Source organism: Fomitopsis serialis, assembly GCF_022376445.1.
Source record: "Fomitopsis serialis strain Sig1Antser10 chromosome Unknown B0H18scaffold_157, whole genome shotgun sequence".
NCBI classification, from domain to species: Eukaryota; Fungi; Basidiomycota; class Agaricomycetes; order Polyporales; family Fomitopsidaceae; genus Fomitopsis; species Fomitopsis serialis.
The window spans coordinates 48,653-70,249 of record NW_025955117.1 but is presented as its reverse complement, the minus strand read 5'-3'; the positions used below and the strand labels follow the sequence as shown (position 1 = coordinate 70,249).

The 21,597-nt window shown below is 58.0% G+C and overlaps 8 protein-coding genes across 8 annotated transcripts; 6 read left to right on the top strand and 2 right to left on the bottom strand.

The window, feature by feature from the left end:
* Positions 1–18: 18 nt before the first annotated feature.
* B0H18DRAFT_126498 (uncharacterized protein) lies at positions 19–663 on the bottom strand. Its single transcript, XM_048036753.1, has one exon. The coding sequence runs from the start codon at positions 538–540 to the stop codon at positions 217–219; it is 324 nt and encodes a 107-aa protein (XP_047886593.1). The 5' UTR covers positions 541–663; the 3' UTR covers positions 19–216.
* Positions 664–1,001: 338 nt separating this feature from the next.
* B0H18DRAFT_126419 (uncharacterized protein) lies at positions 1,002–2,464 on the top strand. Its single transcript, XM_048036752.1, has 4 exons — positions 1,002–1,120; positions 1,183–1,254; positions 1,308–1,563; positions 1,626–2,464. Exons 2-4 carry the CDS (start codon positions 1,227–1,229, stop codon positions 2,290–2,292), a joined length of 951 nt encoding a protein of 316 aa, XP_047886592.1. The 5' UTR covers positions 1,002–1,120; positions 1,183–1,226; the 3' UTR covers positions 2,293–2,464.
* Positions 2,465–5,058: 2,594 nt separating this feature from the next.
* Positions 5,059–7,536, top strand: B0H18DRAFT_886979 (putative phosphatase regulatory subunit-domain-containing protein; the record flags this gene model as incomplete). Its single annotated transcript, XM_048041154.1, is given in 4 exon segments — positions 5,059–5,522; positions 5,534–6,368; positions 6,408–7,225; positions 7,287–7,536. The coding sequence occupies 4 exon segments, from the start codon at positions 5,059–5,061 to the stop codon at positions 7,534–7,536; spliced, it is 2,367 nt and encodes a 788-aa protein (XP_047886591.1).
* A 695-nt stretch (positions 7,537–8,231) lies between these two features.
* B0H18DRAFT_886946 (WD40 repeat-like protein) lies at positions 8,232–10,125 on the bottom strand (the record flags this gene model as incomplete). The annotated part of the gene is made up of 7 exons (XM_048041151.1): positions 8,232–8,878; positions 8,960–9,111; positions 9,167–9,287; positions 9,343–9,688; positions 9,743–9,847; positions 9,906–9,974; positions 10,027–10,125. The coding sequence occupies 7 exons, from the start codon at positions 10,123–10,125 to the stop codon at positions 8,232–8,234; spliced, it is 1,539 nt and encodes a 512-aa protein (XP_047886590.1).
* Positions 10,126–10,898: 773 nt separating this feature from the next.
* B0H18DRAFT_126309 (Cerato-platanin-domain-containing protein) lies at positions 10,899–12,030 on the top strand. The gene is made up of 2 exons (XM_048036751.1): positions 10,899–11,047; positions 11,110–12,030. The coding sequence occupies exon 2, from the start codon at positions 11,158–11,160 to the stop codon at positions 11,986–11,988; it is 831 nt and encodes a 276-aa protein (XP_047886589.1). The 5' UTR covers positions 10,899–11,047; positions 11,110–11,157; the 3' UTR covers positions 11,989–12,030.
* Positions 12,031–14,821: 2,791 nt separating this feature from the next.
* Positions 14,822–16,676, top strand: B0H18DRAFT_1108321 (uncharacterized protein; the record flags this gene model as incomplete). Its single annotated transcript, XM_048032740.1, has 5 exons — positions 14,822–14,915; positions 14,991–15,479; positions 15,623–15,870; positions 15,926–16,313; positions 16,391–16,676. The coding sequence occupies 5 exons, from the start codon at positions 14,822–14,824 to the stop codon at positions 16,570–16,572; spliced, it is 1,401 nt and encodes a 466-aa protein (XP_047886588.1). The 3' UTR covers positions 16,573–16,676.
* Positions 16,677–17,317: 641 nt separating this feature from the next.
* B0H18DRAFT_1125503 (uncharacterized protein) lies at positions 17,318–18,126 on the top strand (the record flags this gene model as incomplete). The annotated part of the gene is made up of 2 exons (XM_048035032.1): positions 17,318–17,362; positions 17,428–18,126. 2 exons carry the CDS (start codon positions 17,318–17,320, stop codon positions 18,124–18,126), a joined length of 744 nt encoding a protein of 247 aa, XP_047886587.1.
* A 565-nt stretch (positions 18,127–18,691) lies between these two features.
* B0H18DRAFT_1045112 (chaperonin 10-like protein) lies at positions 18,692–20,464 on the top strand. Its single transcript, XM_048030746.1, has 6 exons — positions 18,692–18,750; positions 18,914–19,115; positions 19,181–19,506; positions 19,558–19,893; positions 19,948–20,070; positions 20,130–20,464. Exons 2-6 carry the CDS (start codon positions 19,085–19,087, stop codon positions 20,265–20,267), a joined length of 954 nt encoding a protein of 317 aa, XP_047886586.1. The 5' UTR covers positions 18,692–18,750; positions 18,914–19,084; the 3' UTR covers positions 20,268–20,464.
* Positions 20,465–21,597: the final 1,133 nt, after the last annotated feature.

Below are 21,597 nucleotides of genomic sequence, written 5' to 3'. Positions count from 1 at the left end.
AGGTCGGCTTTGAGGGAGGCGGGAATGAGTTGATTTGACTGCCAGATCCGCTCGTATGGGCCGGCCTGCGAGTAACAAGTAAGTCAGCGTGTCATCCGCTGTGAGTCCCCGCCGAACCTCAATGCCTGTCTCCAAATCTCTGAGGGTCGCATACGCCTCCAGCTCACCGAAAATGTAATTGATCTATACCGTCCTCGAGTCAACGTCGCCGATACATCATCGAAGCACACGCACCATATTGTCCGTGAGCTGCAAGCTCCGATGTAGGCCTCTCTGCTGCTCCTTGATCTCTTCCGACCATTTCGCTCGCACCTCCGCATCCCGAAACTTCACCCACCATTCCGGCTTCTCGCGTATCGCCGCGCTCAGAGCGCACATGCGCAGCTCGACGAGCGTGCGCGGCGTGTCCTTGTCCGTAGGGTCCTCGTCCTCGTCCTCGTAATACTCCCACTCCCCATCTTCGGTGAACGGATGCTTGTATCGCTGGGGTTCGCGTGCAGAGGGCTCGAGGCTAGTCTCATTGCCGACACTTGCAGGCATCGTAAGGGGTATGCGAGATGAGCAGCCCCACGGCGATCGGGGCTGAGTGGCAAGATGTAAAGCGAGAGTGTCGAGGTACTTGCGGTGTATATATGCTACTGCAGGATCAGTACCACTGTGGTCATAACGAACAAGCTCACACGTACCAGGCTCAACAAGTATGTAATGAACGTGCACGTCGGTGTTGATGGCCACGCCGTACAGACATGATCATACACTGCACCGCCTCGGCCCTTGTTCAGTGTGACTGTACGTTACCGGCATACCGCAAAACCCGACCCACACCGTTGATCAACGCCTTTTTTTGCTTGTGTGCTACGTAGTGGTTCGACTGCCAGTACTAGTCTCGCGAGATTGAGAGCACATCCGAGTCCACAGCGCGTCTTTGAGGGAACGTCCGAGTCGGTTTGGCCCGGGCGTTGGGTTGGCGCTTGACGCGTCGCGCGATCGCCGCTGCGCGCCTCGTGAGCAACCTGTGAACTACCACAACTCCAGCTTTCAGAAGTCGACGTCGTGTAGTCCGCAACGACAACACTTCAACGCGAAAAATCACTTGGGACTAAACACATATCCCATAGTGGTGAGTCTCTTCCTGAATGCGAACCACAGGCCCTCTAACTTAGCCATTTGCCACTGCCACAGAGTGCCACTCCCAGTCGGGATAGTAACCTAGAAATCTCCGGGTCATGGCTGCTCTACTGGACCCCGATTTTCGTATGTGTATATCGCCACACTAGTGAGCCAACCCGAAACTGACTTTGAATCAGGTAAACTTGTTCGGCATGCCGAACATTATCACAATGATGGTGATATAGTCATTGCAGCAGGGCCACTGCCCAACTCAACGGCTTTCCGTGTCCACATGCACATCCTACGAGAGCATTCAGGGGTATTCAAAGACCACCTGGCTCAAATTCCTCCAGAGGAGGGCCTTGTCAAATTTGACAACTGTCCAGTAATGGCAGTTGTTGATCATGCAGATGACATGGCAGTATTGTTGTCTGCATTGTACAAAGGGCCTGGGTGAGTCAGGCTTCATGTGTACATTAATGATTATTGATGCTCATAGGATTGTCATTGTATAGGTTCTTTGAAGGAGCCAAACTCCCAATTTTCACTGTCTTGGCACTGCTGGACCTTGCAGCCAAGTATCAAGTGCCCACCATCACCCAACTGGCAATGCCCCATCTGCAATTCAGGTTCCCAACCACATTCAATGAGTGGTGGGGAGATGACTCAGAGTTTGAGCCTGTAGAGGCAGCCCTTTCAGCTGTTGTCTTGGCCAGGAAATTGGGCATTCCCACCATCCTCCCTGCGGCCCTCTACTATGTCTGTCAACTTCCCATCAAGACCATCCTGCATGGATACCACAGAGAAGATGGAAAGCTGGACAAGCTTTCAAATGAAGACATTGAGAAGGTCCTTGAAGGGAAGGAGAACCTGATGAACTTAAATGCCAAGACCAACATGTGGGTGCTTGACATCAAGGTACCCTCTACATCTTGCAAAACTAGGAACATATGTCTCCCTGTCATGAAGAGGGCAGCACACCTCTTTGTGGAGACCAGGCAAATGTGTGCCTATAAGCCATTTCACTGGGTAGACTTGAATGAGGGAGGGTATGAAGATATCTGTAGGCCATGCTGGAGGATGCTGTGTAGGAAGAGATGGGATGGGATTCATGGACATTGGTGTGAGCTACCAGCCCTCATGGGTGTGGAAGCTGAAGTAGAGGGATGGCCTCAGGAATGATGATGGAATGGTAGGATTATTGACCTACACTCTGACACTATATGGCCAAGCATGCATCATACTTCCTATATGGCTCTTAGGTAGTCCTTCACTACATGTATAGCATAACACTCACAACATGTAACACATATGATCGTAACGAGATTCTTATGCACATCAGCACTATGCATCAGAGCTCACAGTCAAGAATGAACAGTGAGCACAAGTTCTCTATACCAAGAGATCTGAATACAATGAGATATATCAGAGACAACATGCAACCACACCGACCACAATGCCTCGACGAGACATATTATCGCACCCAGCCCGTCCTTGCTACGAAAGGACTCGGGCTGGTCAGACCTGCGGCTCTGAGACCCACATTAGTCCGGGAAAGCCACTGTCACCAGAGCCGCCGCACGAGCCCAGTCGCATCAGATGTCCGCCTGCTGAACAGCAAGCTCGCCCAGGAATCAAGGATCACGGGAAGTTGGACCCACTGAGTAGAGTGCGACAGACGTGCGTGAATCTGTCGCATCAGACGTTGAGCGATGATGGAAAGCGGTGGGAGAGCGGGCAGCTCGTGATGTTTTGTTGCGTCGTGCACAGCATCATGTCTGAACTCACCCTGCACGGGGCACCGTCGATGAATGCTGAGAAGTCGCGTCAGCTGGCTTGAGCGAGCACGGCGACGGCGATTGCGAAGCGGTCTAGGACAGACGGAATGTCAGCGGCAGAACGTGGAGGAACACATCTCTTGGAGCAGTGATTAGCCGTTCGTCCCCGCTGAATATGGAGCGGGGATGTCGTGGAACAAGCACGAATGATTCGCGTACAACGCGTCGGTTCGGAGGACGCACGTCGACCTCGAAACAGGTATACCGTGATGATGAGCAAATGACGATGTGGCGTCCTGACGAGGCGGGCAGCATGACAAGTGGTCGATCAACTACTTACCATCCACTACCAACAGGTTGGGTACGTAGGGATCATCCTCATCATGTACAAGGTGGAGCATCGACGAGAGAGTTCAGCAACACACCAACGACAGTTTTGCGCACCAACGTATGGGCGGTCGCCCAGCTGACTTGACAGCTGACCCGCCGAAGGACAGCGCAGCAGCCATGGTGACCAGGACCGTAGGACGCGAGAGGCGCTGGAACGCATCGGCTGCTTTTCGCGGCGGGAAACCTCTGCAGTAATAAATGAGCTCATTGCCCGAACCGGTACTGTATCGATGGCGAGGGCGGCGGGTGAAATTTCCCCGCATAAACCGCGTCTGCGTGAGGGGCTCCACAGCGCTCGCTGCCCGGATTGGCCACCCCGGGCTCGTGTTGCTGTAGGCCGCGCGCGAGGCCCGCCACCGCGCAATGGGCAGCCAATCCCCGCATCCCCGGGGTGCAGCGGGTCGCGCTCTCGGTGACGACCTGAGAAATTTCCTGGCGCGCGGACGGTCTGGACTGGATGACGTGCAGTCCGGCCCAAACAAGGCCTGCAGTAGTACATCTTATCGACATCAGGGAAGTCGCGAGCTCGCACCTTTTGCTGAGTGAGTGTCTTGAGCGGGCTCGAGAGCACACCCAGAACGACACTGGCAGAAATAGGCTGCAGGCCGGCGCACTAAGGGAAGTCAGCGGGCGATACAGGGAGCGCGTGCAGGAGAGCCTGGACGAGAAGTGCGCTGTCAGTGGAGAGACTCGACCGCGGAGAACAAGAGTAGTGAAAGATTGGCGTGAGATTCGGACCTAGAGGTGTGGTCTGATTTGCGAGTCCGAGTCTCGAGCGGATGCGGTGCGCGCGAATGTTAGCTTGAGCATAACTTCTTATCGCTGTCTGCGCGGGTCCGCAGGAGGAGCCTTGGCACAGCAGAGCGGGGAGGATGGGCGACACGCGTACGGCGGCGGGCGCAGCGAGGTCGTCGAGGACGGTGCCGTAAAGCAGATTGAGGAATAGAGTTGGGACGGGCTGGCGGGGCGCGAGTGCCGGAAACGGCAGTCGCGACTGTGGCCATCAGCTGTGGCTGGATGGTGCCTCAGATGCAAGTGAGATGGCGCTCCAGACCGACGCTCACGTGCGTGAGTCTGTCCCAACCAGGCCGCCCTTTTATGCTCCTCGTCCTCTGCCCTCCTCCCACAGCCCGGGGACGTCTCCCCCACCTCCCGAGTCGGATTCCTCCTCGCCTTCCTGGATCTTATCGTCCGAGAAGCGTGCTCTGGTCCGTCGCGTCTATTTACCGGATCTACATAATAGTCGCCCTCATATAATTTTTGCTGCCCCACAGGTTATCAGCCAGTCCCCAGCTCCCTCCTCGACTCCCCGGCTGAGGCTCGCTGCTCCTCCAGCACTCTGCGAAATCACCTTGCGTGCTACACCACACAGCACCGCAACACTTATCGCAGTGAGTGGCTCCCCTGTCAGCCGCATAGGGCCGCAGGCCGCCCGTTAGCCACCGTGCTGACGCATATAGTCCCTCTTAGCTCTGCGTATCCGCGGCGCATTTACTCGCCCACCCCCGCTTGGACCGTTGGGACTCACAGACGCAGCGGCCGCAAATTACGACCAGCGTCTGTCCGACGTCAAATCCCCAGTAAGTTCCGGTCCTCCATCCCGAACACAGCGGCGCCGACGCCCTGTCGTCCATTTCGCCCGAAATGTCAACCAGCCACTGACTGACTGTTCATTTTAGCGTACCCCACCCACGGTAACCCACATACGACGTCCCTTATGAGCCCCATGGCCAGCCTACCCCAATCCACAGCACTACCCCCAACCATGACCATCCTTGACATGCCGCCTTCATTCTCGCGGCATTCGAACAGTGCGGGCTCTGCGCTCCCCCGCATTCCGCGCCGCAGCCCATCCGTATCTAACTCACGATTCTCATTCACGAAGGCCATACCCGACTCGCCGCCGAGCCCGCCGAAGCCAACTGTCTTGGTTGTCCAGCCCCCTACGCCTCCTCATGCCGCCGCGATGACTACCCCTCGACCCCCCTGCACAGCCTCAGCCTCAGGTTCGTCCAGCAGCTCCGACTCGTCCATGCAGTTCTTCGTCACCCGCCAACGCCGCAGCAGAATGGGCTCCAAGATGCGTTCTCCCGAGGAGTCCACCCCTACGCCCGCCGTGCTCCGCGCACGTTCGTCGTCTCCCTCTGAGCAGGTCGCTTTCCCGACGCACGTGGGGCCCTTGAGCCCGGAGACCCCGCGACCGTCTTCCTCCGGCGGGATCCCGCACGCCCCGGCAACGGCACCGTCGTCACCAGTCTGCCCGAATTTCCGACTGCAGTACGCGTCGAGCCGCCCAGCCGCGCTGTCAGCGTGAGCGTGCCGTCCAACGTCTCCGCCCAGCTCACGCGCAAGAAGTCCGGCGAGCCCCTCAAGTCGTCCCTCAAGTCGCGACGCGCGGTCGTGCGTGGTGACCTCTCCGTCGTCACGGGAGGGGGCGCAGAGGCGGAGGCGAGCCTATCGAAGAGCGAGCCGACGACGCCGGTGCATTCCAGCAAGAGCGTGCATTTCGACTCGCAGCTCGAGCACGTCAAGCTGTTCCTTGCGGAGCAGAAGCCGCTCGCGGTGAGCAGAGACGGGAGCCCGACGACGGACACGAGCGGGACGGACAGCGACTTCCCCGCGTTCATCTATGGCGAGGACGAGAAGCGCATTGGCGAGAAGAAGGGGAGGCTGGCGATGGAGGTGATGAATATGCCTGCGAAGGACACGCCCCAGCGGAAGGCGGCGGAGTGTGCGTTGGAGGAGCTCACGTTGGGCGCGGACAGCGCGGCGGTGCAGGGCCGGGTGCGTGTGAAGAACATCGCGTTCCAGAAGTGGGTCGCGGTGCGGTTCACGTTCGATTGGTGGCAGACGACGAGCGAGGTCACCGCGCGGTACGTGCACACCCTCGAGGGCGGCTTGTTCGACGTGTTCGCGTTCACGATACGTCTCAACGACATGCTCGCTCGCATCGAGGAGAAGACGCTCTTCATGGCGATCCGGTACACGGTCGATGGCAAGGAGATCTGGGACAACAACGGCGGCGAGAACTTCCAGGTGAAGTTCTCCAGACATCTGGAGGCGCCGCAGCCCTCTCCCGCCCGCCCGGCGGTCCTGTCCCAGAGCGAGAGCGAGACGGAGAAGGAGCAGACCGAGCGGAAGAACATCTCCGACCTGCGCATCAAGCTCGAGAAGGTCGCCTCCACCCAGTCGCCCGCGCGCAAGTCACCCTCGCCCCGCGCAGACACGTTCAACCTCCGCTCGTCGACGCCGCTCTCTGCGCGCTACGACCTCTCCGCGTCATTCAAGCGGCCGTGGAAGTCACCGTCGCCGACCGCGCACACGCGCACGAGCACGTACCCCTCTGCCACGTCGCCCAATGCGTATCACACCCCCGGCTACGCGCGCAACCGCCCTCGGTTTTCGCCGCGCACCTTGGGGCGGCCGCGCGTCGTCGAAGACTCTACGCCGCTCACGCGTGGCTCCCCGCGCATCCTTGACCCCGACGACGACGCGCCGCCGATCCCGAAGGTCGCGCTGTACTCTGGCAGCGACGAGGAGGACGGCGAGAGCGCGACGCCCATGCCGTTCTCGCGCGTGCGCGGACGCAACCACCAGCGCGGCTACTTCGACCTCAGCCCGTCGACGCCCGGGTTCGGTGCGCGGAAGGCGCTCCCCGCGGCGTTCCGCGAGGAGGCGGTGCCGCGGTTCGGTTCGGTGGATACGTATAGGACGCCGGCGGTGTGCGTGGGGATAGGGATGGGCGCGGGCTTGTTGGGTCCGTGGCCGATCACGAGGGGAGGGAGCGAGGAGTCGACGCCGTCGGTGACGAGCCAGTCGGAGGAGTCAAGTGCGTCGAGCTCGCCGTCGGGGTCGCCCCCTGAGGAGGGCTTGTTTGGGTATTTGGCGAGGCAGGAGAGGGTGCAGAGTCCGGCGAACGATCCCAGTTACAACGTATTCTTGAATAAGTGAGTATACAGCTGTCGTTGCGGCGTGCCCGATTCTCATTCTTGTCTAACTTACCTTCAGGTTCTGCTTCTATACCGGCTCGGATTCTCTCCTAGACGTGCAGCCAGAGGTTATTCAGCGTTCGCACTCTGCTTCGAGCGTTGAGGAGTTGCTCTCGTCGCCGACGTCGAATTACCACCTGTCACCTGGCAACACCCCGACACGCTCCCCCAGCTTCGACGACGTCGCATACATGAGCGGCGCGTCGACGCCCATCGCGCGGAGCATCGTCGACTCGCAGACACCCACCCCTATATCCCTTGCTTCCTAATGGCAATCAGCATCTCCACTATCCCCGCCACATCGCCCTATCAGGTCGTCGATCTCGTCTCGTCTTTGTCTCTTGTCTCAGTTTATCATTATTTCCTTGCATATATGGCCTCCCCCTCCACACATCCAGTCTATCATCACCACCCTTCCCAATCCATCCCATCCATACATGAACGTACTCCCCCCGACATCCTGTACCCCGTGCCGTGCCCGCGAGCAGTTAGTGCCCGCGCGCGCGGCTCCTGCATGACGATCCACGATCCACGACTTTTTACGTCTCCGCCTGCGTGTGTATGATATTGAGTCCGAGGAGCGTTCCAGCTAGAAAATTCCGCAGACGATGCATACGGTACCACGGTGGACCTACTACATACGCGTGTTCACGGGCGTGTCGTACCCCGCCCGTTGGTTCCGGCCCCTTTAGGGCAGCGTTGTTAATTTCCCTTACGAACGGACACATTCTACCATACATACTGCAGCACCCTTCGACGCTTTAGGGCGACGATGTACTGTACATATTTCGTCTGCTGCATAGTGTCGCCAGTAACCGTAGTCTACACCCGATAAAGATGACACGAATTCACGACCTTCAACCTTTTCGTGCTTCTGTGTGATGATCCCTCACGATCGTGATACATCCTCGCAATGCGTGACGGTCATCGAGTACATGGAAAGCCGTTAGTACGAGGGTCAGCTTCAGTGACGCCCGCGTCTAGGCCCCCAGCGATTGCGGCCGCCTCGTTTGAATGAATCATCCCCATCTCCTGGTCCAGGATACAGCTCCTCCTGAGCGGGGAGTGGTCCGTTCTGACGGCCCGTGACCGTCCCCGGCCCATCCGACGCGCCGAACCCTGGGATGTAGTCGTCGCCGCCATCCTGGACCTGGCCGCCCCGCCGGGGGTACGCGTCCGGCAAGCCCGGGTGCTGCTGCATCGAGGTGTCCCCGTCCTCCTCCTTGCCCCACCACTGGCCGCCGCCCGCGCCCGTGAAGCCGAAGCCGGGGACCATGCTCTCGTCCTCGTCGTCCTGCCCGGCGGTGTCCGTGACCTCGGGGGGCTTCTGCCCGCCGCCGGAGAAGACGGACGTCGCGTCGCCGGGGCGCTCGCGGCACCAGAAGCGCGTCGTGTGGTCGTTGGACGCGCTGACCATGAGGTGCCCGAGCGGGTGGAAGGCGAGCGACCAGACGTTGGAGTCGTGTGCCTGCGAGAGCGTCGCACGGGCGCCGGGCGGCTGCGACGGGGACTGCGCGAGCGTGTCGGTGGAGGAGGAGAGGTCCCAGTGCAAGATCGCGCCCTCCGATCCACCGGTGACCAGGATTGGGTGCACGGGGTGCCAGGCGACAGCTGCAAAATGATTTGGTGAGCGAAGATAACTCGGGGGCCGCACGGGCTGGTGCGGGCGCCGGGAAAGGGAAAGGGACGTACAGCAGACTTCCTTTTTGTGCCCCTTCAGCACCCGGAATTCCTTCATCGCCCGGATGTCAAACACGCGCACGGTCTGGTCTCTGGACGCGCTTGCGACCATGTTCCCGTTCGGAGACCACGAAAGGGCTTGGACTGTGTTTTTGTGGTAGTGTCTGCACGTCGGAGTGAGTACAGCAATATAACTCGATAAGGGAAGATAGCACTCACAGCGTCGACAGACAAGTCCCTGTCCTGGGATCCCAGAATTTGATCATGTTGTCCTTGCTTCCAGAGACGAGGAGCCCCTTTGATTGATGCCATTCGACGCATTTGACATCCCAACCGTGCCCTAGGGTGAATTTAGCCCATTGAAGCATGCTCTTCAGTTACGCGTATGTATTCACCTGTCAAGACGCGCTCTTCGCGGCTTTCCTCGAACGACCAGATTCTGACCGTCGAATCGTCGCTCGCCGTCGCGAATCGACTGTCGTCGGGGCTGAAAGTCAGCCCACGGATCGCTTCGCGGTGCCCCGTCCACGCGGTCAAGTTGTTCATGTTCGGCTGAAAGTACTTGATGATGCCGCTCTGGTCCGCCGACGCCAGGTAGGCACCGGAGTGCGTGAACTCCATGGCCCGCACTGCGCTGTCATGCGCTTGTAGGATGGTCTCGAAGTTGAACGTCAGGCCATTCCAGAGCGTGAACTCTCCACTCGTGGAACCTGTCAGCACCCGGCGGCCCTCAGGGGTCCACTGCAATTGTCTTTGGGTCAGAGCAAGGAGTAAGAGCGCCTGCGGAAGACGAACCGTAACACAATTGACCGGACATCTGAGCTTGTTGGTGGACGTGTGCACAAACTTAGTACAGAGTGATGTTGAAGGGTTGTCCGGGTAAGCTTTTGGTGGCAGCAACTGTATGTTGATGTTCATTCAGCCCGAATAAAATATATTGGCCAGTGTTTAGTCGTACATCAATGATATACGGAGGTGCGGGCCTCAGATATGGTACATATGTCGAGTTGGGCCGCGACTTCCGTAGCTGGGGGAGTATGAGCAAAGATCCAGTAAAGCTTATTATAAGACAAGCTCACCAATGCCCATCGTCCCAGGGGACCGCCGTAGTCAACTGTTCTCCTCGGTCTGACCTTCTTGGCAGTCTTGCCGTCCATGAGCTGTCTCGCCATAGCCATCTCCTGGTCGTGTGTTCTTGCATCGTCAGGAGGTGGTGGATTTGTTATTGAGAGGTCTGCTTTTGATGACCATTCTCGTGGTAGTAGTTCTGTCCGAGGTAGCACCTTGCGCGGAAGCAGGACAGGCAAGTCCGTTGCGACAGACATCGCGTTCGAGTCTCGTGTGTCCGTTCGTCTTACAGATACAAGTAGAGCAGTGCAGATGATTGGATGCCAAGCTAGACAGAGAACGACCTTTGCTCACTGTGCAGTACGGTGAACTGGAGCCAGACTGCAGCGTCGACGCGAGCGCGAGAATAGAGCGCCTAACTAACGACCTGGGTGCGGTCACTTGTGTTACGGTGTGTGATGCAATGTGACTGTCACGCGGCATGGGACGATCGGTCTTCCCGCGACCATAGGCAGCGACTCGATCGACTTGGGCGCGCTGGGTCGCCCTTGACATATACGACGATCTCAATGCAAAAGCTTATGCTGTATTACCCCGCTGTGTCTATTCGGATTGTATACTTTGCTCGGCGACAGCATCAGATTTCCGTTACATCCGAACCGACTCAAGCACTCCCATGCCCAGATCGATTGCACTGGATGCCGAGCTCCCTATCGGGCTGTGGACGTAAGTACGATGTCAATCAAGAACAGGGATAGGACGATGGGAAACCACTGTGGATATGGATGCAATTGTACTTCAAAATCGGACAGGAAGAGCAGTCCTCGTGCCGTATCAGCAGGTGTTGAGCGTGCATTCAGGCTTCGTTCGCGGCGTGAGTGCGGATTCTTCTCACACAAGTCGACAGACCTCATACTTCTTGCCCAGAGTCCCTCACTTCGCTGGCCTAGATTGATTAGTCTCTTGCGTTCGCTGCCAGAGCTTTCGTCGCTAGAGCATCGGCTGTCGGGTTGCATGGGCCCCCCCATCAAGGTAGCTGTCGCTGACCGCCATTTCTACTCTTCATGGCATTAATCTTCTTGCTTACCGGCAAGGCTGCCCGTCCTGGGATGGAATCGGCTCTATTTCTGGCGTAAAGTCTCATGGAGCGGCGCCATGAGGTATCGTCCTGCCGCCGAAAAGGTTCGTCCTGCCACCAGTGGTTGACCGTCGAAGACCTTGTGCCGTTATTTGGCTCGGATGCTGTCGAGGCGTACGTGGTCACGGTCACCTCTCGAAATACGTTTAAATGCGTTGCGCGAGGCATCTTGATCCTCAGTGCACTCCCGATGCACCAGTCGCTCTCGTGTTCCATCATGCAGCTCCTCCGCGTCGGCACTGTCTTTGCCCTCTGCGCTTCAGCCGTCCTCGGTCAAACGACAGTGTCTGTGTCGTACGATCAGTTGTATGATAACTCATCCGGGTCGCTGAACACCGTCGCCTGCTCCGACGGAGTTAACGGCCTGGAGCAATACGGCTATACGACCTTCGGCACTCTTCCCGGCTTCCCGGATATCGGAGGGGCTGCAGTCGTGACGGGCTGGGGCTCAGCAGAGTGCGGTACTTGTTGGCAACTCTCCTTCGAGTCGTACACCGTCAACGTCCTTGCCATCGACTACGCCGCCACCGGCTTCAATATCGCGCTAGAGGCGATGAACACGTTGACGAACGGCCAGGCGGAGTTCCTGGGAAGGATCAATGCCACTGCCGTTCAGCTGGACGCCTCGTCGTGCGGGTTGGCACAGGCGCCGAATAACAATTCGTGGTACGCTGATCCTTCGACGCGACTTCAAGTACTGACAAGGCTATCGCGCGGTAGATGGCGCCTGCGATGTGAACGCTCTTTGGACTCCACAATGTGTTCATGGACGTTCGAACATTTCGCTTCATCGTGTACTTCGCCTTGCGCATACCGGTGTCCGTGGTGTCCGTAGCGGTATCACACGTGGACTTTGATGTTCTAGCCCAATTGAACATGCGTCCATCAAATCTCCAGTGGCGAGATCCTGTTGGAACTCTATCTTCTTCTCCGATGCGCCCCATGAGGGCGTCGACGGTCGAGTCCGAGTAACAACCTTCGGCGGCCGTATACGAACCATCCGTTGGTCTGGGCGTCGTCAGTGGCGGCACCGCTAGCACTGGTGGCACGACCATGGGTGAGACCTGTCACCTCACTCCGGGGTGCAATATGACCTTCACGAGCACCTCGTCAACACCTCGCTACTAAGAGACCGGAAAGCATCACCGATCTCTGACCGATGTTTTCCTGCAGATCACAGCTACCCGAATCAGCATCCGCGATGCTCGAGCCTTAGCAGGGCTTTGGCGGACAGGGGCATCAGATCCCTGCGAGATCGCCGGAGAATTACGTGACTCGAGGGAGCTGGCGAGCCGTGCGCACGAGTCCTTTGTGCCTCTTGAGTAAGCCATGCTTTGTTTGCGTGGCGCTCGCCGTCCAATGGTCGCCGCCCGTTCTAGGGGCCACCCTATTGATCTTTGCCTCGCGAATTCCGACGACGCTGCGCTGGATCGCGTGTTCCCGCGAACAGAAGCGGCGACCTGTCCCAGACATCGGGTCTTCCCACCAGTTCGATGCGTGTCCGCTCGAATCGCGGGTACCATCATGATGTCAGTACGCTGCTATGCAACATTGTACCGCACTCTGATATGACAACTACAACACCGAGTGCTCTCAGAGTCTGGCGATGTGACCTTTAACCTCTGCTTCATATACTAACTTACTACTTCAGCTTGAAGACATGGTCAGTCTGAATCGATTGGGCACTCCAAAGCTAGACTGACGCAAGCGAGAGAAGGGACCCCCCGCTACAGCGAATGAGGGATAGCAGGCATATGGCAGCAGTGCTGCCAGACGTCCATGTGTTGAACAATGGTGCGGTGGCCTCGGCGGATCTGGCGCTGTGCATCGCCTGGGTTGACTTGCACCCACCGGTGGCAGCCCGTATGTGTGCTGTGCCACTGAGTTGCAGTCTCGGCCTCGCAGCAGTATTACTTATCACGGCGGAATTACCGTCCCAAAGTAACGGTTCGGTTCTCTGCGAGTGTACCCGTAGGAGATTTGATGGAGTGATATTGGGGTCTAGAATTGTTATGACAGGAGGATTCGCGCCCTGCTATCTAAAGAGGCACGCTGGGGCGCTGTCCCCCGCCGAAGCAAATTCGGCTTCCCGTGCTGTCCAGTTGACAATGTCGCCTCGCAAAAGGCAAATGACATTGCTCCCACTTATTTGCAACCAAACCTCCCGCGAAGATCCTGCTCGATCGACATATCCTGCCACTATGCTCGGATTGGCCCTCGGTTCCGAAGGAAATCAGGAGACAGGAGACCTACCCGTGCTCTGATGCTTCGAGACGACCCTGTGAACACATATCCTTAGTAGGAACTCGAAGAAATTCCTCGTCTCTCGCAAATCAGTATTCGCCGCTGCGATGTCAGCCCCTTCTTCGTCTGGAAACGGTATTCGACCGGCCCGATGTGAGGTACTCTGGCACTGTGCCCTCTGTTCGAGAGCGCAACTCTGATAACAAGCTGATAGCTGTCCTGTCTCCTGTCTCCTCAGACTCCTGTACCTCTGTCGCCATGGATGTAGCCAGTAACGTGATGCCATACGAGGCCCCGTCGGTCTGTCGTGGGTGACGGCAATCTTGGGGCAAACACGCCAGATGCGGCAGTATATACCGGTAAACTTGGCATTCGATAACTTCCGCGATTGTGCATGCCACCTTCGCTGATCAGAACCTAATGACTAACGTTCAGTGTTCGCTCACTAGCCGGGGTCTAGCCATGGGATTCACCTTAACATGTGCCGTCCCCGCAAACATCACCATCGTCTGTTGCTCCCTCTACGTAATTTGACTTTCAGCGGTTGGTGGCGGCGACAGTTCCTCAATGGAGGATGCTCAGCCCAATGCCCACTGTCCTCTGAAGGTCCGTTGGTCGGCGGGTCCAGGATGAGACATGTGCCACCGCAGAGCCGAACTCGTTCCTAGAGAAATCCACGGTGAACGGGAGTGGCGTCCGGTCCACACTAGCCTTTTCTGGGAGATCGTACCCGCGAAGGTACGGTAGGTCGAGGCCGGGTCGCCACGTCGTGCGGCGGAGGCCACACAGGAGACCCGAGTGCGATGCGCGCACGCCCCGCCTGCGGGCGGCCGCGATTGCCACCACTCCTGTCCAAAATACAACGGTGCCCAAAAGAAATCTAGAGAATTGGCCGCGGGACCCCCGCGGCGATCAGTAAGGGGTAGTCTGAGTCTCTGAGATTGAAATTTGGTTCAATTTTACGCTGGACCCACTCCTAGGTCAAGGTGCGGCGGCCGCAGTGAGACACGGGACATAACGGCGAGCACGCACATCAGAGCGCGAGTCCGCCGAGAGGGACGTGTTGCTGAGCATCATGCGGTTTGCGGGTCGGTCGGGACTTCGCGTTGGGTAGCCTCGTGGTGTGCGTGCGGCGGCGCGCAGATCGCAATCTCATCAGACACGATGAGCACAGATCGCAATCTTGGGCGCCCACGCCAGTGGCACAGGCGCCGGCGGCGACGCGAACCCCTTCCGTGACCTGGGCACGCACAATTACCGTCGGAGTGGCGGTCCAAAGTATCAAATGGGAAAGGGGAGCATCGCCAGTCGGAATATCGGGGGAAGGTTGTTATAAAGCATGATGGTGCCGCAGAATAGCCGATTTCCCTCTGGCCACTCTCGCGGGCCCCTGCACGCTTTGTACTTGCGCACAACTCTGACACATGACCTCCGCTCCGGCCACAATCCTCGGCTGGATGTCCAACATAGCAAGTGGTTCTAAAGCGTGGCCAACTTACTCCTCTACCGAACTTCGAGGTGCTTCGCTCCTCTCTTCTTCATTGTCACTCGTTGCTCACCTGCAACGACCAGATACCTCACCGTCCCGCGCAGCATCTCCATCTCTCTCCGACATGCAGCGTCAACCATATTATCGCACTCACTCGCATATGAGCGCCACCTCCGAGCGTCGAGCTCAGAGGAACCGCGAGCGGGATCCATCGTGGGTCCCGCGACCCCCGAATGCCTTCATCATCTTCCGCTCTGAGTACTCGCGCAAGCACGCGCAGGCCAACCGAAACAACCCACCGACACCTGAAAAGACGCTCTCCAAGAGAGCTGCCGAGGCCTGGAAGGCGCTCTCTGTTCAGGAGAAGGCGCCGTATAAGGAGAAGGCGGAGCAGGAGCGTCTAGACCATGCGGAGAAGCACCCCCACTACAGGTACAAGCCACGCAGACGCCAGAGCGACGGCCAGCAGGAGACCGTCGCGATCTCCAGGCGTGAGCAGGTCGAGTCGCTTGTGCGCCGTACCGCGACCAGATCGGAAGGCCACTCTTCCGAGTCGGAGTCCGCGAGCGACTACACGTCGGCTTCCAGCCCAGGTAGCGTTTGCTATTCTTCGCCGTCCCCAGAGCCCCCCAGTACCCCGTTCTACGACGACAGCGCGACGGCGTCCGTGCGACACGGAGGGCGGTCCGTGTCGATGCCTTCTCGACCTGGAGCGCCGCTTCATGACCATTTCCAGCCTTCCTATACCTGTCGGGGGCGAGCGCGGCCTGGCAACGGCCGAGTGTGCCCACGGGTGTGAAGATGGAGTCGTTCGCGGATTCTCTATCGCCATACGACCTCAGTCCGTTTGCGTGGCCCATCGAGCCCCTGGATGCCGGGTTCAACCTCTGGTCGAGTGACCCGAGCGCCGGGTTTGCATCGCCTTCGACGTCGTCGGTACACAGCGCCCCAGACGCGTTTACATTCGATACCTCTGACATCAAGGTAAGCGTAACCGTTTCATAGTGACGGGAATGGTATCACTTACCATCATGGTTAGAATGAGGATATTGCGATCCCGCAACTGGCACGTCCACCAACGTCCACATCGGCCGTCAGTAGCTCTGTACCCACATCGACAAGCCCCCTTCTGCGACGGCGGAGGGCTGCGACGGCTTCTGGCGCGTTTCCATCTCCGCTCACCATGGTGACTTCGTCGCTCTCCGGGTGGAACACTATGCCGGTTCCTACCGTCACCGTCTCAGGGGTGGATCCTACAGCAGAGTCGCCCGCAGAAGCCCGCGTGCCCACGCAGACGTACGTACCGCCCAATACCATGCAGTCGTGGCCGAACGAGGCATTCGTCCCCGCCGGCGCGCTTGCTACGCCCGTCGGCGAAGTCGACTTCGATCGCACCCCGAGGTCGTCCGAGTTCCCGGTGAACGCGCGTGCGCCATACGTCCCGCCGACCACCGAGGGGGCCGCTCGTCTTTCGAGTCTGTTGGGTCCACATACGCGGGGCAAGGACCGAGACCGACGAGCGTCGCTGCGAACACCTACAGCGGCATCCAGGCGGACATCGAATCTTACACGATGGGGCTGACCGAGCTAGGCATCGAGCCAGGTAACTATAGCATGTCGCCCTTTGGAAACCTCGACATCAACGAGTTCTTCAATTTCGACGCGGACGTCGCCGCGCAGGGATAAAAAAAGACTGAGCCGGAGGCGTCTTCGCGCGGACTAGACGTGGCTGTATCCACGCTGTTTCACGATTTTGTTACGCAGATTAACGGGTGACACGACGTTACGAGTTTATGGACACTTACCTTGTGGCCTATATGTATCTTCCTTCGTGCCGTTGTATATACTGTAGCATTAGCTTCGATTTCACCGTCTTCGCAGAGCCGCATGAGCGAGTTGAAGCTTGGGGTCCACCGGAGTTTCGAAGCGACAACACCATGGTTTGGTATACATGATCAGCAATAACGTAATTCTGGCTCAGGCTGTGCACTGTGAGTTGTTAGATCATGGAGTTTGGGTTTGGGGCCATGCACATCGAGCAGACGCGGTGTCGCCTACATGCACAACTGGACGGCGGAATGTGGTTGCGATTTTGGAGGGTTCTAGCGATAAATCAACCGTCAGTGTAGAGGTGCCATGCTACTCTCCCTGAGGCAGACCCTAAATACGACCTTGTTCAGTGAGAAGAGGGTGGTCGTATACTGTACTAACTAGTAAGGCGACGCTGGCAGTCTGAGTGTGGTTGCCGGAAGTTGCTGCTTTTGGTTGCGACACAGGCGGGCCGGTCGGGCCCATCCCCACCTTTGGGCGCTACGCTGCCGCAACCTTCGGGCGCCAATCCTCCTCACCAGTGCCATCTGTATACCTCCCACTGTACGATAATACTCTTCAGTCTTTTGCATATCTTAACTCGAGCCTCACGACCATTACGATGCCTTCTATACGACAAGTAACGGTCACAGATCCATCAGCTCCTGTGAGTCCCAGTCATGCGTATGAGTGAATGATGAGAATCTGACGCATTCGGATTCCTATTCGCAGCAAGAAACCAAAATCAGAGGGGCAACGGAGGTCCCTGAGATCAATGGCTCGCCCGTGGCGTTCATCGCGCTGGTCGTCTCCCTCGGGGTTGTCGTTCTTGTCTGCTCCGTGCTCGTCTTTATCCTCCTCAAAAGGTACAACCCTACGCCTTACGAGCGCCAACTTCGGCGTGCACGACGACTGCAGAGGAAGCAAGCACGTTCGGACTCGCCTAGCAGTGCCTTCCACGCCCCGTCATGGCTCTCCAGACTGACACGCGTGTTCGGGAGGCGGAGATCGGAGGGATGGGTGCGGGCGAGCGGCGAGGACGGTGACGAGTGGGACGCACGGGACGAGCTGCCATCCTACAACCCACAACGCGAGCAGCAGGTACACCAGCGAGACCCGTCGCCTCTCCACGTCGACACGCACCTACCGAGGCGCGACGAGGACGCGAGCGCAGACTCTGTTGAGCTCCAAGCTCCGGAGCACTCGGAACATCCGGCCACGCGCTACAGCGATCCCTTCGTCTCGTCGCCATCGCCGACATCTACCGAGCACTCCAATGGTCCACCCACACCCAAGGAGACCCGGGAAGGACGCTTCAGCGTGCAGACGGCGGCGAGTTCTCCTCAGCGCCAGGTATCCGATGCGGTTAGCATACGGTCCATGCGCAAGTTCGAGAGTGGGACGAAGTTTAAGGAGGCGTTGGAATTCTAGGTGCTTCGTTAGCCCTTCCGCTGCATTGCGAAACACTTGCATTGCATCTGATGCTCACCCTTTAAGGATGAGTTTTACTGTGCTTTGGTACGTTTTCCTCATCTGCCGTGCACCTGAGAATCTAAAGCGGTCTCTCAGGTCACTGCCTTCCCTTGCTTGTATTTATACCAGTCATGCTCCCTGCGCCACCTCAGCATTGTTATCGATATACGACGGACATGATGACCCTCGATGCCCTTGTCATGTTTCCCTGGATGTATAGTATTTGTTATTGTAGTGTACACAAGTATAGTTGTGCTCTGGATCGCTTGTCGTATATATCGTTGCGTGTAGTTCTTCACTGGTGATCCGAGCTTCTACTCGATACAGATTTTCTGTACCTTGATGGGCATTGCCCACCCTCTGTACCTCCCGGACTCGACCGATCGTTGCTCCTCGTGCTCGTCTCCCTAATTCTCGCTACTTCATGAACTCGATTTCAGGTGTGCCTTATCGTTCATATGGATGTTGGCGTCATGGGCTGACGTACATATCATTTATCCGAAATAAACGCGATCATCCCTGGTCCCATGGTCGGCGCCACCGTGAGCGGTTATCGCCTTATGTCCTCCTCCTATGCTACAGTATGCTGGATGTCCGACGAATGTGCGAGCGGCATACTTACGGCTCCCGCAGGATGGTCGTCATCGCGGATATCTGCGTTGTCTGACTGTCTTCCGCTCAGCTTTTTCTGACTAGACTCGGCTGCTCCATGCCGCTGCCGGACGGTCCGCGCGCCGTTGCAGTGGTGTGCGATGTGAACGCTGTCAATATTCGCGCGGGCGGACCGATGTGCCATCCCGACGGAGCGCAGACGGCACATCCCAACATCCTGTGAACCTATATATAAAGCCCCTGTGGGAGCACGACCACATTCCCAGAGACAGACTCTTGCAACAGCTCACCACTTGACGGCATCATGGTTGAATTCAAGGGCTACGCGTTGACCGGTTCGTAATGATGATCCTAACTCGTCGGCACAGAGAATATTGCTTATTTACCGTTTGCTGGACAGACCCGTCGGCATGGAGCACGCTGAGCGTGGTGAATTACCAGCCAAAAACCTTCGAGGACGACGACGTCGAGCTCGCGATCACGCACTGCGGCGTGTGCGGCTCGGACGTGCACACCCTGAGCCAGGGCTGGGGCAGCACGGGCACGCTGCCGCTCGTCGTCGGGCACGAGATCGTCGGGATTGTCACGCAGGTCGGCGCGAACGTGCAGGAGTTCAAGGTCGGCCAGCGCGTCGGCGTCGGCGCCCAGATCGGCAGCTGCTACAAGTGCAAGCGCTGCAAGAACAACAACGAGAACTACTGCGCAGACGGCATGATCGACACCTACGTGAGTGAAGATGCGATTGATGCGCGGTCCTCGTGCTGAGACTGTCCGTAGAACGCATACTACCCCGACGGCGTGTTCGCGCAGGGCGGCTACTCAACGGCCATCCGTGCAAACCAGCTATTTGTGTTCGCCATCCCAGAGGCGATCGAGTCCAAGGATGCGGCATCCATGTTCTGTGCCGGCCTGACGGTGTACTCGCCCCTGCGGAGAAACGGCTGTGGCCCCGGCAAGAAGGTCGGTGTGATGGGCATCGGTGGCCTCGGGCACTATGCCGTGTTGTTTGCGGCTGCGATGGGCGCGGAGGTGTACGCCTTCACACACAGCGAAGCGAAGCTCGAGGACGCAAAGAAGATGGGGGCCACCCACGTCATCAGCACACACTCCAATGTACGTCGTCTTCGTGAGACTGCCGCCTTCCTCTGATCCACCCGCACCACACAGGACTTCTACAAACCGTACCTCGGCGAGCTGGATATCTTCATCTCGACCATCGACGTCTTCCGGCCGGACCGGCCGCTGAAGACGTACATGTCGATGCTGGACGTGCACGGCAAGTTCATCAACGTCGGGCTGCCGGACACGAACAACCCGCTGCCGGAGATGCACGCGTTCGATCTGCTGAGCGGGCGTTCCTGGGCGGGTCGCACATCGGCTCGAAGGACGACTGCAACGCGATGCTGAAGCTCGCCGCGGAGAAGGGCGTCAAGCCGTGGGTCCAGGAGCTCCCGATGAGCCAGGCGAAGGAGGCGGTGGAGAAGTGAAGGCGGGAAGGTGCGCTACGGTATGTGTTGACCCAAGATATCGCCCCCGTCGCGTGAGGCTCGTGCGTCGGGGCCGGTACGCTTGCTTCGATGGCCGTGATGCCCGTGTGGACGTCATTGTGGTCGGCAGTAGTGGTAGAAGATGTAGAGTAGCGTGTAATGTACCCAAGAAGCAGTACAAAGATAAATCAATAGCCACCGAGTTCGAATCGGAATAGTATCGGCTGTCGCACCACTCGGGGCGCTGCGCAGTGCTCCGCGAGGAAGATTGAACGAGAGGGCGCCCGGACTTGCCAGATGCCTGGCCGCTCGTTCTTGCACGCCTGCCGTATTAGTAAATTCGGGAGCCCCAGCGGGAGGTGCCGCTCGATCACTGCGTGTTGCACTTGGCGATCGAGTTCAAACGTCTAGTTGTTCAACTTCACCTTCCATCGCGGCCAGAATGTATTGCTCGCCTGACAATACAAGTCGCATCGATTGCTATACTGTTGTCATATCCGTCGTTCCCGACTGGCTGACGCCCCAGGGTTTCATGTGGTTAGCAGTCCCATAGCAAACCCATCGGACCGACCTCTGGAGTCCCGATGCAACTCGTGCTTGGTTGTGATCCATCCGGTACTGATTCTCCCCGTCGTTGGTACTCGGAAGCCACACATCCACTGTGTCTGGCTTATCCGAAGCAGTGTGTTATGTCCGCTCCAGTCCGGACCTTGACTCGGGCACTTCGCGTGTCCAGACTGCGCGGCCAAGCCTTACGGTGATCCTCAGTGAGTGTTTCCATGCCTTATTTTGTTCGCTCTGAAAGCTTTTCAGCGACAGAACCATGACGACCCTTACAAGGGCGTTTCTCGGCCCCTTCAAGCTAGGGTGGCATTTTACATGCAACAGTGGCTGCTCGCGACCGAGGTCGGTCGATAAGCCGCGCTCCCTGGCTGTCGGAAATTGGCCAGCAACTTCCATAAGGCAAGGCGTTCGCCCTACCTCGAGGCTGGGGGTCTCCCGTCACTCGTCAAGGAAACTGTTCCGTGGACGGGTCTAGCGCTAGCTCGCGCCGCCACGTGGGCGTCCGAACTTGCGTTGGTGGCGGAGGAATTCACGCCATCAGCTCTGAGGGCTTTTGGCTGTTCGTTCAACTTATACAGGGCTGCCTCGCCAGCTCCAATCACACCGCGCATGTGCAATCCGATAAGCCTCACCGCTGGGATTCTGTGTCCCGAGTTCTGTCATCGCTTCAAGAGAAGTTTTCGGCATCTTTCAGGCCCGCCCCAGGTCACCATGTATATATTCAATGAAGGGACGAACAGGGCTGTTTGTCCCCTCTCGTCTCAGT